General features: G+C 48.0%; 3 protein-coding genes and 1 long non-coding RNA gene across 4 annotated transcripts; 2 read left to right on the top strand and 2 right to left on the bottom strand.

Annotated features, from left to right (window-relative positions):
* The first annotated feature begins 4,812 nt into the window (after window positions 1-4,812).
* Window positions 4,813-7,904, top strand: LOC123164053 (nucleotide pyrophosphatase/phosphodiesterase). Its single transcript, XM_044581469.1, has 6 exons — window positions 4,813-5,085; window positions 5,509-5,600; window positions 5,688-5,754; window positions 5,911-6,030; window positions 6,149-6,933; window positions 7,045-7,904. Exons 1-6 carry the CDS (start codon window positions 4,900-4,902, stop codon window positions 7,658-7,660), a joined length of 1,866 nt encoding a protein of 621 aa, XP_044437404.1. The 5' UTR covers window positions 4,813-4,899; the 3' UTR covers window positions 7,661-7,904.
* A 376-nt stretch (window positions 7,905-8,280) lies between these two features.
* Window positions 8,281-18,954, bottom strand: LOC123164052 (pentatricopeptide repeat-containing protein At2g22410, mitochondrial). The gene is made up of 4 exons (XM_044581468.1): window positions 16,499-18,954; window positions 16,263-16,356; window positions 9,310-11,716; window positions 8,281-8,812 (listed from the first exon to the last, which is right to left on the bottom strand). The coding sequence occupies exon 1, from the start codon at window positions 18,929-18,931 to the stop codon at window positions 16,814-16,816; it is 2,118 nt and encodes a 705-aa protein (XP_044437403.1). The 5' UTR covers window positions 18,932-18,954; the 3' UTR covers window positions 8,281-8,812; window positions 9,310-11,716; window positions 16,263-16,356; window positions 16,499-16,813.
* Window positions 10,688-15,924, top strand: LOC123164051 (disease resistance protein Pik-2-like). The gene is made up of 3 exons (XM_044581467.1): window positions 10,688-11,764; window positions 12,341-13,099; window positions 13,680-15,924. The coding sequence occupies exons 1-3, from the start codon at window positions 10,688-10,690 to the stop codon at window positions 15,675-15,677; spliced, it is 3,834 nt and encodes a 1,277-aa protein (XP_044437402.1). The 3' UTR covers window positions 15,678-15,924.
* A 700-nt stretch (window positions 18,955-19,654) lies between the features above and the next one.
* LOC123169340 (uncharacterized) lies at window positions 19,655-21,294 on the bottom strand. The gene is made up of 2 exons (XR_006484755.1): window positions 20,987-21,294; window positions 19,655-20,231 (listed from the first exon to the last, which is right to left on the bottom strand). It is a non-coding gene; the product is annotated as an uncharacterized lncRNA (long non-coding RNA).
* Window positions 21,295-22,485: the final 1,191 nt, after the last annotated feature.

Below are 22,485 nucleotides of genomic sequence, written 5' to 3' on the forward strand. Positions count from 1 at the left end.
GGCCGTTGCGGTGGCTCCGAGCTTCGACGGAGAGGCGGAGGGGGTGTAGTCGAGGGCGGCGACGTCGTACGACACGGCGGGGTGGCGAGTGGGGCACGGTGGCCGCGAGAACGACGGGAACGGCGGCGAGCGCGTCGGGCGTGGGGAAGAGGGGGGGCGGCGCGGATCCGGGGGAGGGAAGGGGGAGGCGCGGGGTGAGTGGGAGAGAGGCCCGAGGAGGCGGGGGAGCTGGCGACCTTATCCCCTCCGGCGTCGGTGCCGGCGAGGGGGTCGGGCGGCAGCGCGCCCCTGTTCCGACCCGGTCGGGGGAACAGGGAAGGGGCGAGGGAGGAGGTGGGCTGGGCCGGGGGCGCGGGGGTGCGGCCCAGTTTGGGCCGGGGGGGGGTTCGGTGCAGATGGGCCACGGGTCCAGTGGGGGGGAAGGCCTGCTCCCCTTTTTTTTTTCTCTGACTGTTTCTGTTTTCTGTTTTCTTTTTATTTGTTTATTTCCTTTTCTGTTTTATTTCATTTAAAGTATTTAGGCATTTTATAAATAGGAGTTTTCTCCACCATAATTGCTAGTGTATTATTTAGCACCCACAGAACATTTTTGTTTGAGTTTTGAAAACTTTTATTTTTCACTTTAATTATATTTGAAGTTTGAACTAGGAGTTTGACAGGGGTGTGGTTCAAATGTGATCAAGCCCTGTTTAGCAACATGATTAGCTTAATCACAGGGGTTACTGTAGCATGATTCTCAGGGTGTTACAGGTGAGCACGGCCTCATTGGAGTTGAGTTGCTTCCTGTTGAATTTATGGAGTTATTTCAGTTATTCTATCAAGATGCCCTCGATAAACAACTCATGACTTGCTACTGTCCATAAGTATTACTTCTGTAATTAAGTCTCTATAGCTTAGCTCTTTCATTGCATGTATATATAATTATCCTCACTATATTATGCAGATTGAAGATCATCGAATGCAAAAAAGGACAAATCTATGACATTGGGTTCATTAACCCAAATACCATAAATGAATGGTCGGTTCAAAAGAGATTCAAAGATACTAAGGACAACTTGCTACAATCGTTACTTCGACATCAAAACAAAGCTAAAATACTCTTACCTTACAACTTCAAGTGAGTGTTACTGTCTTGTGCATATTCGGTTTCGCTTATTCAAGGTTACAGTAATGTAATTGATGAGTTATGCGTGCGCAGCTTCCACTTTATTCTGCTAGAGATTAAGCTTGACCGGGGAATAGTAACTGTCTTAGACTCGAGACGTAAAGATCCCCAGGATTATGCGGACATGACTGCAATGCTCCAGAAGTAAGTTCAATCGATCATTATCGCACCATATCGGCAACTTTCGTTCATTTGCTGATACCAAGTAATCATTTCCTTTGCCTGGCAGGGTTTGGAAAAAGTTCACCGGAATGGTTCCGGGTCTGCAGAGGGAGCTGCGATTTACACACCCCAAAGTAAGTAGTACTAGCTAGTTCCGCGCATCTCTCATTGATTCTAGTTTCATCAATACCATTTATCATGCTTGATTATCAGTTTGATTGAATTCTATTTCTCGTAAAGTGTTTGTGGCAGGAAGGCGGGAATAATTTATGTGGATACTACGTTTGCGAGTTCATCTACAACTTGACCTCTCAGCGGGGCTAATCTGACGAACAATATGAAGTACGTAAACAATATTCACAATTTTGTTTTATTACCATCAATTGTGTTGAGTTTTATTCATATATATGTATTGACCCCCTTCTTTAAATTAGTTGTGGCAGATGCGGGATGAACTCCTACCACATGATCGCATACGAGCAATTCAAGAGGAATTAGCGGGATTCTTTCTTGACCACGTCATACATAAAGACGGAGAATGACATGTGGAAGTTGAAATGGATTTTAGATGTTAGGGATTGTGAGAGATGTTATATTGTATATATGTAGTAGCGTCAGATAGATATATACGAAAACTTGGTGTTCGACCAATCTCGGAGAAAGAGAGGTCACTTCTCTCTGTATATGTTCATGAAGATCTTGTGTAATTAATGGTTTCTTCATTTTCTTACTAGCTAGTGTGTCGAGTTCTCTCTATACGTATAGTAGCTAGCGTCGACCAATCACGGAGAAAGAGAGGTCACTTCTCTCTATTAGCTAGCTAACACAATATGAAACCCCTAAATTAACCCTCCAAAACCCCTAAATCCCTCCCCCTCCTAAAAAAACAAAAAACCCAGCGCCTGCGAGCTGCTGACGCGTGGCTGCCTTTCGGTCCCGGTTGGTGTTACCAACCGGGACTAAAAGTCCTCCTGCCTGGGCGCCCCGCAGCGGCCACGTGGAGCCCCTTCTGTCCCGGTTTGTAAGCAAACCGAGACTGAAGGTTTTGGACTTTAGTCCCGTTTGATTTGTCCCGATTCCAGAACCGGGACTAAAGGCCCTCTGGAACCGGGACTAGTACCATGTTTTTTCTACTAGTGTACACACGGCCTCTGCATAACTAAGATGCACACAGTCAAACAAAGTTCTCTCATATAAAACGAAAAATAAAAAGGCGAAATACAAAGAGACATGTAGAATCTGTATAACACCTAAAGTGTAGGGGGTCTATCCTAAGATCATGCTGCCACCCGTGTTGGGTAAAAGTATCCCTCGCTGTAACCTCCAATCGTGTGCACACCTCCGTAAATAGGTCTCGATTCTCCACGCATTGTAGAGAGGACCATAAACGAAGAGTCTCGGTATATCTGTAGATAACCTGCATCGGAGAGGTACTTTTAGCATTAAAACCGTTATCATTTCTACATAGCCAAATCAACCAAATAACGGCAAGCGCTCCCATCCTGAGAAGAGTTCTAAACCTGTGGTCAATCCCATATAACCAGTTGCCAAATACATTAGCAACACTACAAGGAGGATACAAGCCAGAAGCTATTTGGATGACTGATCATATAGAACGGGCCAATTTGCATTAGAAGAATACATGTTTTACTGTCTCATCATGGTGAAAAAAGACACATTGCGGACTTCCATGCCAATTTCTCTTAATAAGGTTATCTTTAGTAAGAATGACTCCGTGACGAAGATACCATGTAAAGATTTTATTCTTGAGAGGTATCTACATCTTCCAGATCTTCTTGTTATTATCAACTAACACATTAGACTGGATTAACACTCTATACATGGACTCCACTGAGAATTGTCCATTCCCATGGAGGTTCCATCGGAATACATCGGGCCCATGTGACAATTGCACCATGGACAACCGCTGGAGCAGGATGTTCCATGATTGGAGTGTGGGTCCAATTAGATCTTTTATGAACGTCACATTTGGTGGAAATGATTCCATTACCGTGGCAATAGTATCACCCTTGTGGCGCACAATGTTGTATCGAGCCGGGTATTGTTCCCGGAGTGTGGCATCTCCTACCACTTGTCCTCCCAGAATCTAATTTCCGAGCCGACTTAATCGAGAAGGATTTTGCTCGGACTCGCAAGATTTTGCTCGGATATTGTGTCGTTACCTTGTTGAAGGCATTGCTAGGATTTTGCTCGGACTTGTTCTTCGGGGTGAAAACCACTGATCTGACCTTTGGTGGTTGGATCCTGCGCCGGCGGTCGGGGGACGCTTGAGCGTCATCCCCTCCTGAAGGCATTGTTGTTAGAGAATCCCTCTCAAGGTACCGGTGATGTCAAGTTATTGTTGGTGCGGATATGGTTGTTGTATATTGTTGATCATTGTTTTGATTGCTTCAGAGTTTTTTTTTCATCAAGGCATAGCGTCGGTCTTGTTTAACTTTGCTAGTTGCCGGTGTTTTTTATGTGTGTGCGTTGGAGTTGGCTGTGTCCATCCTAACTATGCAGAGGACGGGTGTGTTGCTCGTTGTGTTTGTATCCCCTTGATGCTTCATTGTAAGCCAGTAGAATCCGCCCTTTGTCGAAAAAGATCATAGCTCACTTGTTCCTCGTCATCTAAACCATCTTCTCTATTGTTAACATTGATATACATTTCGCTCATCAACAACATCAGTTTGAGATCCCGGCACCTCAGTGTTGTTTTTGATTGCTTGCTGCAGCAACTCGTGCTGTCTTTCCACTTCCAGCTCAAAACTTCTTTTCTTCACCTCTAGTTGTTGCATCCTTTCCTCTTACAGAGCCAACTAGGCGTCCTGTACAAAGCAGCAGGCTCTTCAGCTTGCCTCAACCTCCTCAACAGTTCTCATCACCTCAGCGCGCACTTCTTCGATGAGATGAACTAGTTGCCATGCATGTCAGCTAGTAAGTGTTATTCCATGCTAGCTTTAAGGGTGTCTTCATATTTTGCCTTAAGAGACAGGCAGCCCAATATTCTACTCCCTCCGTCTCAAAATAAGTGACTCAATTTTGTACTAACTTTGTTTCACTCATACTCAGTTAAACGTATGTACGTGAGCGGACACTAGTTCCAGCAGAAGTACGCTGAACTGAGTTTGGTAGAAAATCAGTTTCTCTCTACGAGAGAACATTCGGCACTCTTTGTTGTGTTGCATGGGCATTCATCGCGACACAAACTCACACCAATACTATCTCGCTCTCACCTCACTTGGCCAAGAATCGACAGCGTCTGCATCTCGATGTCAATCAAATAATTAACTTGCGTGGCAGGAGAGGCACGAGCGCTGTACGTGCTCGTGCTCCACGAGGCCACCATAATAACGCGTGCTCCACGAGTAGTACCATCGAGCAGTGACCAATTTCCAACACAAAATGATGTTGCTGTAAAAAAAGACTCCCGCCTCCAGCCTCGTGTATATATAGGCCGGCCGGCCAGCCATGCATGGCGTACGCTGGACTACACCTCACGGTCACCACCCTGGACACGCGCAGTGGCAGCCTAGCTAGCTATAGGAGTGAGTGACAGCTGAAGAAGAGGCATGATGGGGATGGCGCACGTCGTCGTCCTGGCGGCGGTGCTGGCCATGGCGGCGACGGCGAGCTCCTCGCCGGAGGTGGGGGTCCAGCCGCTGTCCAAGATCGCCATCCACAAGGCCACCGTCGAGCTGCACGGCTCCGCGTACGTGCGCGCGAGTGCGCTGCTGCTCGGCGACGGCGACCAGCAGGTTTGTAATTTTGTATATAAAGCTAACTGTTTAGCTGGTTTATGGGTTGGATCTTATTCTTACATCCAGGAGTGAAAAGCAAGCAAAAGACATGTTATATTGTTATACAGAGTGAACCCGGATAGAAACTTTGTGATGGTGCTTGGGTATGAATAAAGTTTCAAATGTTCTATCTCAACCAAGATATAAAAACTAAAAAATACCTAAGCAACTCAAAATTGTGAGCTGCCTCTCACAGGAAGGAGACACTGCAATGGTCACTGTGAATAATGTAATCTCTTCCGGTCTCAAGATGCGCACAGCCAGATACTTTGTGATGGTTCTTGGATATCTGAACAAAGTGTGGATTGTTTCTATCTCAACCAAGATAACAAAAACTAAATAAATTGTAAGCAACTCAGAATTTTGAGTTACCTGTGACAGGAAGGAGACACTGCAACGGTAACTGTGGAATACGGCTGGCAAAACCCCGCCACCGACGACTGGATCGCCGTCTTCTCCCCCTCCGATTTCATGTAATTATTATGATTCCCACCTCCTATCATATGTCGACCAATGTACAGTATTGTTATTGTGTATCTCTGACCAGTCTACGTATGCAGCTCGGGCTCGTGCCCTAACCCAAGGAGGTACCCCACTGAACCGCTGCTCTGCACGGCGCCTATCAAGGTTCGTTGATTAGCTAACCAAGTATTTTTTTTCTTGAGATTTCATCACGTTTCCATGATTGAGCTGAATTGATGTGTGTGTGTGTGTGTGTGTGTGTGTGTGTGTGTGTGTGTGTGTGTGTGTGTGTGTGTGTGTGTGTGTGTGTGGTGAGTGCAGTATCAGTACGCCAACTTCTCGGCGAACTACCTCTACTGGGGCAAGGGCACCATCCAGTTCCAGCTCATCAACCAGCGCTCCGACTTCTCCTTCGCCCTCTTCACCGGCGGCCTCGAAAACGTACGCAACCACAGCTAGCTAATTCCATGGTTGTACCGTGCATGTCTCATGTGTCCCTGTCACGATCTCAAGTTCTAAGTGCTAGCTCTACGTGAACGCCGTGCCTTCAATTTTGCAGCCGAAGCTGGTGGGGTTGACGAAGCTGTCGCCGTTCAAGAACCCCAAGGCGCCGGTGTTCCCGCGGCTGGCGCAGGGCAAGACCCACGACGAGATGGCCGTGACCTGGACCAGCGGCTACGACGTCGGCGAGGCCTACCCGTTCGTGGAGTGGGGCATGGTCACCACCGGCTCCGGCGCCGGGAACCCCGCCCGCACCCCCGCCGGGACGCTAACCTTCAACCGCGGCAGCATGTGCGGCGCGCCGGCGCGGACGATCGGGTGGAGGGACCCCGGGTTCATCCACACGGCGTTCATGAGGGGCCTCTGGCCCAACAAGGAGTACTTCTACAAGGTCGGGCACGAGCTCCCCGACGGGACGGTGGTGTGGGGCAAGCCCTACACCTTCCGGGCGCCGCCGACGCCCGGGCAGAGCTCGCTGCAGCGCGTCATCGTCTTCGGCGACATGGGGAAGGCGGAGAGGGACGGGTCGAACGAGTACGCCAACTACCAGCCGGGGTCGCTCAACACGACGGACGCGCTGGTGAAGGACCTGGACAACTTCGACATGGTCTTCCACATCGGCGACCTGCCCTACGCCAACGGCTACATCTCGCAGTGGGACCAGTTCACCGCGCAGGTCGCCCCCATCAGCGCCAGGAAGCCCTACATGATCGCCAGCGGCAACCACGAGCGGGACTGGCCCAACACCGGCGGGTTCTTCGACGTCGAGGACTCCGGCGGCGAGTGCGGCGTGCTCGCCGAGACCATGTACTACTACCCGGCCGAAAACAGAGCGAACTTCTGGTACGCAGTTTTACAATTCCTACGTGTAGTGTCAAAAACGTTGTTATATTATGGGACGGAGGGAGTACTAGAAAATGACGGAATGGCTGAATGAATAATCAATCTCTCAAGGTACAAGGTGGACTACGGGATGTTCCGGTTCTGCGTGGCGGACTCGGAGCACGACTGGCGGGAAGGGACACCACAGTACAAGTTCATCGAGGAGTGCCTCTCCACGGTGGACCGGAAGCACCAGCCGTGGCTCGTCTTCGCGGCGCACCGGGTGCTGGGATACTCCTCCAACAAGTGGTACGCCGAGCAGGGCTCCTTCGAGGAGCCCGAGGGGCGGGAGAGCCTGCAGAAGCTGTGGCAGCGGCACCGCGTCGACCTGGCCATCTTCGGCCACGTGCACAACTACGAGCGCACCTGCCCGCTCTACCAGAACCAGTGCGTGAGCAACGAGCGGAGCCGCTACTCGGGCACCATGAACGGGACCATCTTCGTGGTGGCGGGCGGCGGCGGCAGCCACCTCAACGGCTACACCAGCGCCGTCCCCAAGTGGAGCGTGTTCAGGGACCGGGACTACGGCTTCACCAAGCTCACGGCCTTCAACCACTCCTCGCTTCTCTTCGAGTACAAGAGGAGCAGTGATGGCGAGGTGTATGACAACTTCACCATCCACATGGACTACCGCGACGTGCTCGGCTGCGTGCACGACAGTTGCTTCCCCACCACCCTCGCTACCTGACCGTCGAGCCGCCATGGAGCCAGCCAGCCAACCAGCGGCTAATAAAGGGAGTTGGCCCTGTATTTTCTTGTATTTTCATGGTGTGCGCATGTTGTGGTCTCTGTTCTTCGCAGTCTGTTGCGCTAGAGTGTGGAGGTTTTCTGTTACTGTTGCTGTAGTTGAACAACACTGTGTGACGCTGGTGTTCCCAGTGATTATGTCGCTTCAATAAAAAGCCGGGCTGTCATAGCATATTCTCTAGAAATAAATATACGCAGAATTTGCTTCTTCTTTTTTTGCATCAACGGCCCCAGGAGCACACCATGGATTTCAGGTCGAAGATGCATGGGCGGGGGGCGGCGGCATTTGCAGAGACGGCGGGGGCTATGAAACTCACGGGAGGCCTGAAGGTCGGTGGAGCTGCTGCGGCTGTAGTAACTGCAACCACGGCTGACATATCTGGGAAAGATAGACATGATCACGCGAACAAATGCAATCGCATGCCGAGCTGCAGGAAGGAGCACGGCAGGACGAATTGCGATGCTACGCAGAGAAGTTATAAAGAACGATACCAAGGCAGCAGAAAAACTACTCCCTCCGTCATATCGGTTGTAATATCTTATAATATGGGACCGAGGGAGTAGATACCAAGGGAGCGCTTGTGTCTGACCTCCTTGATCATGCTCACGTCAACACGAGTCCTGGGCGTGGCATTTTCTGATTGTTACAAGTTCCAACATATAAACATTAACGAAAGAAGAAAGAAAAAAGAAGCAAACAAGGTAGCTGAATCTGCAGCCGCGGACAAAGTGCAAGCAAAATGATGGCGATCGCCCAGAGCTAACATGTTGATCCATTGGACATCTCCAAATAAGTAGTGCTACTCCACTTCATTAGGACATCTATATATCATCATCTGTTCTCGGCCTGCGATTGCATTTGTTCGTGTCCTTCCCGGAAATCGCAGCCGTGGTTGCAGCTACTACGGCTGCAGCAACCGCGCCGACCTTGAGGCCTCCCGTGAGCTTCATAGCCCCGGCCATCTTTGCAAACGCCGCCGCCCCCACCAACTTCGACCTGAAAGCCATGGTGCGTTCCTGGGGCAGCTGTTTCAGAAAATGAGCTAATTCAGCAGCGATCTCCTGTTGTTACGCATGTTATTTCTTCGAGTGCCTGTTTAGAGCATCGATGTAGAGTCAGCAGAGAAGAGGCTTAAGATGTTTATCATGTGCAGTGGCCATTTGTACTCACAAGATAGCTGAAGATATAGACAATTGACCAAGGAACGGCAGACTGAAATCATTTCTAGACTAGAAAAGATTTGTTTCAGAGTTGTAGTGTTCGGAACTTCGAATATCCTGTATATATCACCCCTCTTCACCAGCCTAAGACTTGTGCACAGGAAACAAAATTCCCGACTACGAACTCTGCTATGGATGAGCTCGCAGGGTGAACCTTTCTTTCAAGTGCCAGACTAGATCCAACAACACAACCAAATATCTCAAGACTTGGGTACACAGGAAACAAAATTCCTGACCACAAACTCTGCTATGGACGAGCTCGCAGGATGAACCTCTTTCAAGTGCTAGAGCAGATCCAACAAAACAACCAAATACTATCTAGCTAGCTGCTGGCTGCTAGAGGGAGAGATTCTTAGGTACGATCCATACCTCGACCAGGAAATCAGGAAGAAAAAGCAGCCGCGGAGCTGCCGGCTGGCTCGAGGGAGAGCGCGATCAGCTCCCCAGGACGCCTCGCCTTGGACCTCGCAAGGAAGATGGGGAGGAATGTTTTGAGTCAACACGGAGAGGGCCCGTGAGAGTATGAGCTAGTCACAGGGAGGCCTCTCAAGTCTTTTTCTTTTCTTCTCTTGGGATGGGTGGGGGCCAAGCTTGGGAGAAGCTGTTGAACGAGCGATCCCTTTGAATTCTTCATGCTCAAACAGACCGCAGATGCATGCACCTCCCTCTATTCATTCTCCCACCTGCTCCTCTCGCCATCCATGCGGGGAAGGGCGGACCATTTTCCATGGAGAAAGCATGCGCCCCCAATCAACGAGCTCCATCGCAGAACTGCTCCAGCCACATGCATCTGCAAAAAAATACTTCTCGGTAAAACTATAAAGCATGGCTATAAATTTTCTGTTGAGACGCAAAGTGAGCACTAAAATTTAAACTACTGATGGGTGAAGATGATCAGGCACACATGCAACCATAAACAACTTTAAAAACAAGCTGTAGAAACAAATACTAGTATATTGAATATCCCCCTTGTCCCTCCTCTTGGTGAGAGGTCATTGTGCTTATCCCCACTTCTAATAAAAGAAATCCACGCATCTGTCTTTGCCTGCCCAGGCATCATCATGCACTAGCTAGTCATTCAGATTAATTTATTGTTACTAACTTATTGCCCCGCCCAGGCATCTTCTAGCTAAACAATGCTTTATTCACCATAAAAAATTGTTGGATCATTAACCAAGAGAGGGATCAGGCCAAACGTTCACATCAACTCCAGCTCTCGTCAGCTACAGAATAAACCTCCTATTGGGAAATGCACGAAGCTTGCTTTCCATCAAGGTGCATTCATCAAAGATTGTTGCTGCTGAACCAAAAGACCGTTCGCTGGTCAGCATCACTTCATTCACATCGACACAGTCCGAATCGGTTGCATCCAAATTGCTCTGCCAACCGAAGCCCGTGCAGAAGACCAAAGGCTTTAGCAGTTCAGCTGTCACCTATTTTTATCTACACATGCAGGACGTAGCAGTTCAGGACCAGCCTTAAAACCCTTAATCATTTGGAACATTTAGCGCGGTAGTTGGGCAAATGAGCTGGCATGCTTAGCCCCGGTACCAACAACCCCCTCAATTCATGCATCGTTCTTCTTCTTGTTGTCTTGAAGCCAGCATGGGCTTGATGAGGCGTTGATTAAACCCACCAGCCCTTCACTGTTGATCCGTCCTTTGGCTACACACATCAGCAGCTGCTGCTTGGTCGATTTTACACTGACCACTATAGTCTCAGATCCACACAGAAACAGTTGGGATCAATGGAGGCGACAGTGTTGAGCGTGGGCAAGTCCGCGGTGAAGGGGGCGCTCGGCTACGCCCAGTCCGCCATCGCGGCGGAGGTGGCGCTGCAGCTGGGGGTACAGCGCGACCAGGCCTTCATCAGGGACGAGCTCGACATGATGCAGTCCTTCTTGATGGTCGCGCACGGCGAGCAGGACGACGGCAAGGTGGTCGGGACCTGGGTGAAGCAGGTCCGTGACCTGGGCTACGACGTCGAGGACTGCCTCCAGGACCTGGCTGTCCGCCTCGAGAAGCCATCCTGGTGGCGTTTCCTCAGGACACTGCTTGACCGGCGCCATGTGGCTAAGCAGATGAAGGACCTGCGGGAGAAGGTCGAGGATGTCAGCCAGAGGAACTTGAGGTACCGCCTCATCAGGAGCCCTGCCGCTGCTGCTGACTCCAAGCATGTCACCACCGCCGCCGACCAAAACTTCGCAGGCAGCGCGACGATGTTCGGCATCGACGAGGCGAGGCGTGCCATGAAGCGGGACAGGCCGAGAGTGGACCTTGCCCAACTTATCAACAGGGAGGGCAAGGACCTTGGAGTCATCGCCGTGTGGGGAACATGTGGTGTTCTTGGGCAGGCGTCTGTGATACAGAAGGTGTATGATGATGCAGACAAGTTTGAATGTCGTGCCTGGATCAAGCTTACACATCCTTTTGATCCGATCATGTTCATGCGGAACATTATGAGGCAGTTCTATGGATGTTCTTTTCCAGAACTGGCAGCTGGGGGTCAAAGCTGTCAAGAAAGAGCAACCACTGTAGGGGCTTATGTTCTCAAAAAGATGCTGACAATAAAGCAAGAAGATTTGGTTGACGAGTTCAACGAGCATGTAAATAGCAAGAGTTACCTGATTGTTCTTAATGACCTGTGTACCATAGAAGATTGGAACTGGATCAAAACTTACTTTCCCCTCAACAATAATGGGAACCGGATCATTGTAGCCACACAGCAAGTTGAAGTTGCGAGCTTATGCGTAGGTAAAAAATGCCGAGTCTCGGAGCTGAAACAATTATCCGCTGATCAGACTCTCTACGTTTTCTACGACAAGGTAATACTCAATGTTCATAAGAAAATTTGTGTTACATTATTAATTTTGATTGAAGGCCACATACTGTCATCTACTCCCTCTGTAAACTAATATAAGAGTGTTTAGATAACTATTTTAGTATTCTAAACGCTCTTATATTAGTTTACGGAGGGAGTACTTTGTATCATTTTTGTCTGAAAATCTCATTTTTATTAACTGTTGTATACATTCAAACATCATTACCCCCACCTATTCCAGGTATAATTTACGAAAGGGAAAAATATATCGAAATCTTGCTAGAGTTCTGTATTTTCAAGACTGCAATTTTAGATGATTGAGATTTCTGAAATTTTAAGTAACCGTGAATTAGAAAAAGTATTGGTTTAATTGATTGGCTAGGCAGTCAAGGCAGTTATTCTCATAAGTTGTAGTCTTGTAGAAAGATTAACTAGATAGCCGGTCCGAGACCCCTGCATATATCATTCAAGACTGCAAAACTGAAAACAGTATTGCTAATCAAATAATGCTCTGAAACATATATACTACCTAATAAGTGTTTGCTTATTATCTTACAAAATGATTTTTGCTTGTGTTCAGAGTCCTCAAGGTGGAACATATTCAATGAAACCAGAGTCGAGCTCAAATACATCCATTGCCACTACTAATAGCTCTATAGTGCCCAACAGTGAGATAACAGCTGGTGATCAGGCTATAGATTCCGCTGGTGAAAAAAACACTATGCCCAGAAGGAGCCTCACCCGTATCATGTCGAGGACGGCCGCTTTGGAGGAATCTCAGGTTGTTGGGAGGGAGACAGAAACAACTGACATCCTCCAACTAATTTTAGATGCACCAAGAGAAGAATTTCGGGTGATCTCAGTGTGGGGAATGGGTGGTCTTGGGAAAACTGCCCTAGTCAAAGATATCTACCAGAGCCAAGAGCTAGGCAGTGCATTTAAAAAGCGAGCGTGTGTCACTGTCATGGAACCTTTCAATCATGAGGAACTCCTTGAGAGATTAGTTACCCAACTAGTTGTAGAAACATCTGAAGAGAACGGTGCGATGTATTCATTGGGTAGTGAGAAAAAAACATTGGCATGGTCACTTAAGGAGCTGAAGGCTGAGCTGGAAAGGCTTCTGAAAGAAAAGAGGTACTTGATTGTTTTTGATGACTTGTCATCTACCACTGAATGGGACTTGATAAGTGGAAGCTTACCTCAGACAGAAAATGCAAGCCGAATCATAGTCACCACAAGGGAAGTGAGTATTGCCAATTATTGTTCAAAGAAACAAGAAAATGTATACAGGCTCAAAAGTCTAAACAAGGAGCATGCGCTTGGCCTCTTCACAAAAAAGGTACTTCAAGAGTAATGGTAGCGCTCCATTTTGTTTGACTCAAATTTTCTATTTAGCACGGCACTACTTACTCTAACTTACAAATAGGCCTAAATCCACATTCCAAAACGTTAAAATTATACCATCCGTTTATAGTAATGCTTTGTATGTTGATTTATATAGTAGCAGCGCAGTTTGACCGTCCTAGCTAGATTTATCTTTGACCAGCATTCAGTACAACATGTGGATTATGCAACACTGACACATGTATTCGTATCCAAAAGCATTTTTCTATGATGGTGATTTTGTGCATATAAGGAAATATAGTCAAACTTCAGCTCATTATGATCAAACTATGCCCTATGTATATCAACATAGGGTCAGGAGTAGGACAATATGAAGAATAATGAGGATGATAGATATGGCTGGGATACTTACAGAGTGCACGACCATCTTCCCTACTTCTAATTCTGAAACATAATTGTGATTATAAGCTGAGACCACATATGTTTACTCCAACACATAAATAGCTAGCTAGGATGACTATTTCATATCTAATTTGTTTTGTAGAGTGCTAAGTACTTGGTTGTTAAAATTTCAGGTATTTAAGGAGAATGAATATCTGCATCGGCAGTATCCTGAGCTGGTTGAACAAGCAGAACAAATCCTGAAGAAGTGCAATGGACTTCCTCTTGCAATAGTTGCCATTGGTGGCTTCTTGGCAAACCAACCAAAGACTACCATGGAGTGGAGAAAATTGAATGAGAATCTTAGTTCTGAGTTGGAGATGATTCCAGAGCTTGACACCATAAGAACAGTCCTTATCAAAAGCTACAATGGTTTACCATATCATCTCAAAGCTTGCTTCTTGTATCTGGCAATATTTCCTGAAGACTGCAAGATTAGTCTAACACGTTTGGTCCGGCGGTGGATAGCAGAGGGTTACTCAAGAGAGGTACGCGGCAAGTCTGCGCATGAAGTGGCGGAGAGCTACTTCATGGACCTTATAAGCAGGAGCATGATCCTGCCATCCCAACTATCAAGCCACAGCAGAAAAAAGATTGACTCTTGCCAAGTCCATGATATTATTCGTGACATCAGCATCTCAAAGTCAGCGGAGGAAAATCTTGTTTTCAGATTGGAGGAAGGTTGCAGCTTAAACAACCAAGGCACGACACGTCACCTCTCTGTCAGCAGCAATTGGAAGGGAACCCAAAGTGAATTCGAGTGCACGGTGGACCTGTCTCGTGTCCGATCAATAACAATTTTTGGGAAGTGGAAGCCATTCTTCATTTCTGACAAGATGAGGTTGCTGCGGGTGCTGGACTTGGAAGGCACTTCAGGTCTGGTTGATCATCATCTCAAGCACATTGGGAAGCTTTTCCACTTGAGATACCTTTCCCTGAGAGGTTGTCATGGAATTTATCACCTGCCAGGTTCTTTGGGTAACCTGAGGCAGCTCCAAACACTAGATGTCATGGGTACAAACATAATCAAGCTGCCAAAGACCATCATCAAGCTCAGAAAGCTACAACACGTTCGTGCCAGGGGCGTTGGGAGCAACGATGATTGTGTGTATGAAGAGTATCCAGAAGAGGTGCCGAGGATAATGAGGAACAAGCTATGCATCTTGACTTCCTCCTCGGTAGGATTTTGTGTGGCATGCTGTGACCCTCACCTTCTGAAGGAGTGCATGGACATCGATGGGGACACCAACAGACGTGATGTCTGCACCGCATGCTGCTGCTCCTATCTGCCAATGCAGGTGACACGCCGGAGCCGACGCGGTGTTGCAGTGCCCAGAGGGATCCACAGGCTGAAAGCCCTGCACACGCTGGGTGTCGTCAACATCTCGAGGAGGAAGGCTGCCGTGCGAGAGGTAGCGAGGCTCACCGGGCTGCGCAAGCTGGGAGTGACCGGCATCAACGAGACCAACAGTGGAGAACTATGTTCAGCCATTTCTAGTCTCAGCTCCCTGGAAACATTGCTCATGCAATCTGAGGGGAAGCCCGGTTTATATGGCTGCTTGGATGACCTCTCTATGCCTCCAAAAAACCTTGAGAGCCTCAAGCTGTACGGTAACCTGGTCAGACTGCCGGCATGGATAAATGGTGGGCTGCTACAAAACCTGGCCAAGCTCAAGCTGCGGAGCTCCAGGATATCAGACCATGATGCCGCCATAAAAGTCCTTGGGAGCCTACCAAACCTAGCCATCCTTCGTCTGCGGAAGGAGTCACTTGAGGGCGAAGAGGTCCGTCTCCGTTTCTGTCCGGGTGCATCGTTCCCAAGCTTGATGGTGCTGGAGCTGAGTTCTCCAGGTAAGCTCAAATCTGTACAGTTTGAAAAGGGAGCAACCCCTAAGCTCGAGCTGCTGCAGTACTACGATCAGCCTGACCATGGTAAGAATGATGTTATTTCAAAAGAAAATGATGATCAGTTTGAAGAAGCTTCCAGTGTTTGGCTGTTTTCTGGGCTAGCATCTCTGGGGAGTCTCAAGAAAGTTCTGCTAGAGGGTGGCAACTATGAACACTACTTTGTACGGAACTTGCGGTCCCAGCTTGAGTTGAATCAGAATCGGCCTTTTCTCAAGATGGACTGAGCTAAACTCTGGAAACTCTGATTCTGCTCACCTGTTTTGATCACCATTAGTTAAGGTCATTTTAGCCTCTGCCACTGGGTTGCTTAATTTGACTTCTTTAATTTGCTTATTACAGAAAATGTCTAGTTTACTCCTTCCGCGAGACTGCGACTAAAATATCTACTCCATTGGGTCTCATATGAAAGACATAGTGTGTTTGTTTATTTGTGTTAGGTCCCATATGTGAGAAAGTATATTTGTTTATTTATGTCCCTTAGAATGTTTCTAGTCCCACTGGTGGGTAGGAGTGCACTATATGAAAGACTAGTACGAGGAAATTACTCATATTAACATATCTTAGGCCATACAGAGTAAGAATAATTTATGCCTAATTTTTCGTAATTTACTCTCATGTCCCAGAGTAATATATAAGAAACTGAATGGTTCCCCTAGTTCTGGCATGCATGCTTCCACTTCCACAATACAAGCATAGCTTTATAAGTACATTCCTGGACCTGGAGTATGGTCAGTGGTAAATTTCACTACATTCATGATTTCCATCCTTGATAACCGATATAGTAACAGAATGTCAATGAAACTTTTTACCTTAATAATGTTGAGAAAGCCTTTCCAAAGCGCATTTTGGATACTAGAATGGAAGGAATATGTTTCACCATGGAAAAGCTTTACAGCTGGCTATCTGCACATGTTTGCATAGCAATTATAATAATTACTTTATTAGAGAATCTACTCCCTCTGTTGAACTAAAACCACGACATGAATTATGGAACGGAGGGAGCACATGATAAAAACAGAGCTAAGAAATGGCCGTGAGAACTTACAGTTTGGTGGTCAGAAATAGTCAGGGGTCAATTGAGTTACTCAACAGTATAACATTTTCTCCACATGACAAAATCTGGCCAAACCTATGTACGTACTGCATAACAAATCAGAATGGCCCTTATTTTTCTGTCCATTAATTTCTTTTTTAAGACAATAGAAATTCACCTCGTTCTTGGGCCATCGAATGAACTGAATGTATCACAGCAGGTCATTGAAGAAACTATGTACAGCATGATTGCACAGAGATGAGCTTTATATATATGAAATGCTGTCTGCTGCTAAGTTTTCGTTTTCTATCTACAGCCACACTCATGTCAAGTCAGAGGAACATAACCTTCCAGTTTTAAATGGATATAAATGTTCTTCAATGCTGCATAAATATCTTCTGAATGAACATGTAAAACATCTGCCGCCAAAAACTCATGACATTTTCCATCCACCTCAATAGAACTACATCCAGGGTTCTTTTTTACCCCTCTATCTCTCATCAACATCCTCAGCATCTTCACCTGATCCCATTTACTTTTACTTGCATATATTTGGCACATAAGTACATATATTCCACTGTCCGATGGATCGAGTTTTACTAGCTTATCTGCAGCACATTCACCAATCTCTACATTGCCATGCACTCTGCATGCATTCAAAAGAGCACCCCAACCGGCCTCGCCAGCTTCCATTGGCATACCCTTTGCAACTTCGAGTGCCTCTTCAAGAAGTCCACTTTTCCCCAAAAGATCAATCATGCATGCATAGTGTTCTGCTTTGGGTTCAATCTGATAGCCCATTTTCATTTCTTTAAAATACCGACGCCCTTCTGAAACCAACCCACTATGACTGCATGCAGAAAGTAGCCCAAGGAATGTGATCTCATCAGGCACAATACCTGTTCCTTTCAACTGCTCAAAGAGATGAAGGACTTGTTCAGACTGACCGTGCACAGCATGGGCCATGACCATCGAATTCCAACTCACTACATTTCTCTCTCCCATCTCAGCAAACAATCTTGATGCTGCATCCAAATCTCCACATTTTGCATACATGTCAATGAATGCATTACCTAAATTCACGGTAAGTACAACCTTACCACTGACAATGTAGTTATCATATATCCACCTACCAAGATCCAGGCAACCTAACTGAGCACAGGCCGGAAGCACGCTTACAAGGGTAGCATTAATCGGCTCAACATTTTCTTCAATCATCTTTTTAAACAACCTCACTGCTTCCTCAGGCTGATTTGCCTGTGAGTAAGCAGCGATCATGCAACTCCAAGAAACTGCGTTCCTCCTAGGCATATCCTCGAACAGTTGAGCTGCACTCTCCAAGTGACCGCACTTGGCATAAACGTTAACCATGGTCGTCCAGGAGTACACATCCTTGACCGCCATGCCGTCAAAAACCTCCCTGGCAGAGGACTTGCACCCGAATTTCCTGAACATATCGATCAGCGCATTCGCCAAGCTAATGCTTCCACCTAAACCACCCTCTGCAACATACCGATGCACCCTCCTCCCCAGTGCCAGCAATCCCATCTGCCCGATCGCCGACAGCGCCGCAACCAGCGTCACCTCATTCGGCTGCTGGCCCCCCGCCACCACCATCCTGCAAAACACGCGCCAGGCATCGTCAGCCAACCCCCTCCGCGCATACCCGTCCACCATGGTCGTCCAGGAAACGACGTCCCTCTCGGACATTTCGTCGAACACCCTCCGCGCACGCGCCAGCGACCCGTGGTCCGCGTAGAAGTGCACCAGCGCGTTCCCGACGAGCACGCTCCGGCCAACGAACCCCCACTTGAGGGCGACGCAGTGGACGCCCTCCCCGCCCGCGGACGACGGCCCGTGCTCGGCGGCCGCGGCGGCCTTGAGCGCGAAGACGAGCGTGCGCGCGTCGGCGGGGAGGGCTTGGCGGACGACGCGGCGGAAGAGCGCGAGGGCGCGGCGCGGGAGGCGGGCGCGGAGGAAGGCGCGCATCATGGTGGCGAGCATGTAGGCGTTGGGGCCGGGGGCGGGGGCGCGGGCGAGGATGGCGGCGGCGTGGTCGACGCGGGGCGGCGTGGAGAGGGCGCAGAAGGCGAGGAGGCGGGACGCCGGGAAGCGGCCCGCGGCGAGGCCGGAGACGGTGAGCAGCGCGTGCAGCTGGAGGAAGCGCGGGAAGGAGGCGCAGGACTCGAGGAGGGCGAGCAGCGGGTGGGTCACCACCAGGTTGCGGTTGGTGTTCCACGCCGGCCGGGGCGGCGGCGGTGGCGTCCCTGGGCCCGGGGAAGGCTGAGGAGGCCGCGCGGGCGGAGCGTGATGGCGCATCACAGCTTCGCGGGAGCACGAGGTTTCTATGGGTTCGCCGGCGGGGGAGAAGAGGCCGTCGCCGGAGCTACCTCGGCGGGTGGGTGGGCGAGGTTGAGTAGGGGAGGGGAGGGGAGGAGACGCCATTTTGGGGAGCGGTACAACGGCGGGAGTCGCCGCGACCTCCTTGCGAGGGGAGACGGTTATGGGCTTCAATTCCACTTCTAGCTCAACTGGAAATGGGCTTGTGTGCTTCAGTTCAGCTGGATTTCCAACTCTGGAATTCCAATTTTTCTTCCAATTCTAGCTCAGCTGGAAATGGTCTTGTGTGCTTCAGTGCTTCAGTTCAGCTGGAATTCCAATTTTGCTCCAAAAAAAAATGGAATTCCAATTCGTCTCCAATTCTAGCTCAGCTTTTTTTTCAGCTGGAAATGGGCTTCAATTCCAATCACCCTAATAACCAAACAGCATCCTCCCCTCCTCTCTAACTGATGCTATGCCCAAAAGAAATCACTGCTTGTTGCTGCGGCAGCCCTTAAATAATCACAGTACATACTGTTTTTCTCAACAGCAACAAAAAACATGATATTAGTAGCATTTGGTTTGTGCAACAGATTATGTAACACACTGGCCTTGTCTCAGCCTTCCCTCAGGATGAAAAAGGAAAATCATTGTGTAACAGGAGCGGAGCGTGACGTCGCACCATCGTGCGAGCCCTGGATAGGCACCAACATCACCAGACAGCAAAGCAGATGACACATACAGATTGCAAGCAATGCTGAAAGGAAGCTTTTGCTTAGAATCAGCTGCTCAGGAATTTACCATTGCAAGTGAGCAACATAGCCAAACAGTGAAACAGATACAAACATAGGTCGCGAGCAAATGCTGAACATGTGCTTAATAGAACCGTTTACTGAGGAACCGTTTAGACACAGCAATTTGGTACCTGACACTAGTTTCAGGGCACTTCAGCACTGATTATAATGTATCATGGGAGCAAAACAATCAAGAAGAAGAAGAAAATCAGGATATCATAATTCTTATACCCTGAGTTACAAAAACACATGTATCATGGGAATTGCGCTGGCAAAACTTATTTATTGTGAATGCAGTCTCCTCCCGAAGGCCACGATTAGCTTCCGCAGCTCTTCAGCACTGATAAACTGCTGAATGCTGGTCTACACGCTATGGAGAAGCATTTTAGAACACTGCTTCTCCAGCAAATCCATGGCAGGTTGTATCATTTTGCCCCCGGCTTTTGGTTATCATTACCCGCATCTTTTCCGGATACGGCAGCCGTCGCGGCGGCTGTCATGGCTGCAGCCGCCGCACCAACCTTCACGCCGCCTGCAGCTTTCATCGCCCCGGCGATCTTTGCGAATGCAGCTACCCCGCCTACTAGGGCAGCACGCAGGGCTACCATTGGCCTGATCTCCATGGTATGTTCCTGGAGCAGTTAATGCATAAATGAGCAACTTCAGCACAGTCTAAAATACGTCTATATACATCCGTATGTAGTCCTTATTGAAATCTCTAAAAAGGCTTGTATTTAGAAACGGAGGGAGTACATTTTGAGGAAGTTAGATGTGGCTGTATTTTTCAATCTTGTACATGGATAAAAGAAGAAGAAAAACTGATGGTATAGTCTACTGCCTCCGTCTCAAAACATAAGATGTTTTTGTAGGTTAGATATAAGACGTTTTTGTAGGCTAAACTCTAAACATAAGACGTTTTTGTACACATGGCCTCTTAAACACCTACACATGCTGTGAATAGCTGAATGAAATCACAGGATAACCAATGATGCAGAACTAACCAAACCACTGCTTAAATGCCTAAACAGAATTATCTCGTTTTTGGCCTAAAGATTATCGCGGAGCCTCCTGTGGAGTATACTCCAGTGGGATAAACAGTTATGTCAAACGCACCAAGCACCCCCTTAGATTGACCACAACTCTGCTAGCACAACATCATGCAGATAAAACTTAACAAAAACACATGCTCGACAGGATAGTGCCACAACTTCTGAATGCATCATTCTCACACGTGGCTCATTCAGATATCAATCTCAGTAGAACTGGCCCGTGTAAACTAGCCAGGGGTGGATCTGGATGGTATGCCGGCCGTGCACCGGCGCACCCAGAAATTGCGGGGGTCAAGTGGGGTTCGACTAATCACTGGATGAGGAGGACAAGCACATACCTCAGAACCCAAAGACTGCGGCGGGGGCGGAGACGGCGGGGACGCGATGTGACGATGAGGGCAACCGGGAGCGGCGATGGGCGCGAGTACGAGGGGGTGGGGTAGGGGGGGGGGGGGCGAAGGGTCGGCGGTGGCTGGCGCTAAGGCACGGCGCGGCGGCGGCTGTAGGGGAGGCGGCGGCAGATCAGAGGAGATCTTTGGGTCGGGAGGTCAGCAGGAGGAAGAGGGAAGAAGGGTGCGGGGAGAGGACGGGCTTGTGGTGTGTGTGGCTTGAAGAGTTGGGTTTTTTCTCTTTTTTGGATATTCAGAAGGGCTCGTGGGCATATGCTTCCGCGTGTAGATAAACCGGGTTTTTATCGGTTTTGTCATTAGTTGGGTCAGGGCATGTAAAATGGTTGATAAGATAGTCTTATTTTAAGTCTTGCATGTAATTTAGAGATGATTAAAAAAATGTTTAAAATGGGTCATCTCTTAGCCTTATCTTCAATAACTAGCTATTCCTAAAAACATGGTGAGACATATTGTGCTAAGAGATCATCTCTTGTCTTCTCTTAAATAAGAGAAGACAAGTCTTTTCTTATGAGTTCTCTCCCCTCCACCTCATCATTTATCCTACATGGCACTCCTAAGATAGCACCATTGTACATGCCCTCACGGTACTAAATTTTGTCACCAAAGATTTAACTAATCATAATGACGTCCTTTCTTTAAGCTTGTGCTAAAAAATGCCACTCGATATTATTATTGTTCGGTCAAAGGGCATTAACCGGGGTGAAGTGACCAAGATACCCCTGGACTCCACTTGTCAGTGTTCCCTCTACACCTCACTTTAACATGTGGGTCCTAGTTTTCAGCCCACAGAGAATAAAATTAGAAACAGAAATAGCTTCGCGCGGCGGCGCGGGTGATCGAATCTTCACGGGGCGTTATTTTTTTCTCTAATTAGGACCGCGGCTTATAGCAGAGCGCCGACAAGTAGAGTCCAGGGGTACTTTGATCACTTCACCCTAGTCAATGGACTTTGATCGAGCGTTTCTCATGTCGATTGGCATTTTTAGCACACACATAAACTAAATAGATGTCATAGTTTACATATTTGGAGATATTCCCACTCATAAGAAGTTGAAACTTCTAATGGCAAAATTGAGTAGGCGGTGTCTTGCGCTAAGACATGGTGGGACGGCGGCTGTAGGGAAGGCGGCGGCAGATCAAATGAGATCTTTGGGTCGGCCGGGTCGAGAGGTCGGCAAGAAAGGTGTCGGGAGAAGACGATGCTTGTGTTTGGATGAGGAGTTGATCTTTGTCGGAACTTGAAAACGGCTCGTTGGCATATGCTTCCACATGTCAAAATAAATTTATAATTATTTTAAAAAGGGAAAAAAGGTTTGTATGTATATGTTGTTTTTGTGGGTATATGCGGAATTTCATAAGATGAAAAAAATGTTGTGCCTTTCGCTAAAAAGTAAGTTTTGTCATGTTCTTTTTAGAGCATTGAAATT

Source organism: Triticum aestivum, chromosome 7D (assembly GCF_018294505.1).
Source record: "Triticum aestivum cultivar Chinese Spring chromosome 7D, IWGSC CS RefSeq v2.1, whole genome shotgun sequence".
NCBI lineage: Eukaryota > Viridiplantae > Streptophyta > Magnoliopsida > Poales > Poaceae > Triticum > Triticum aestivum.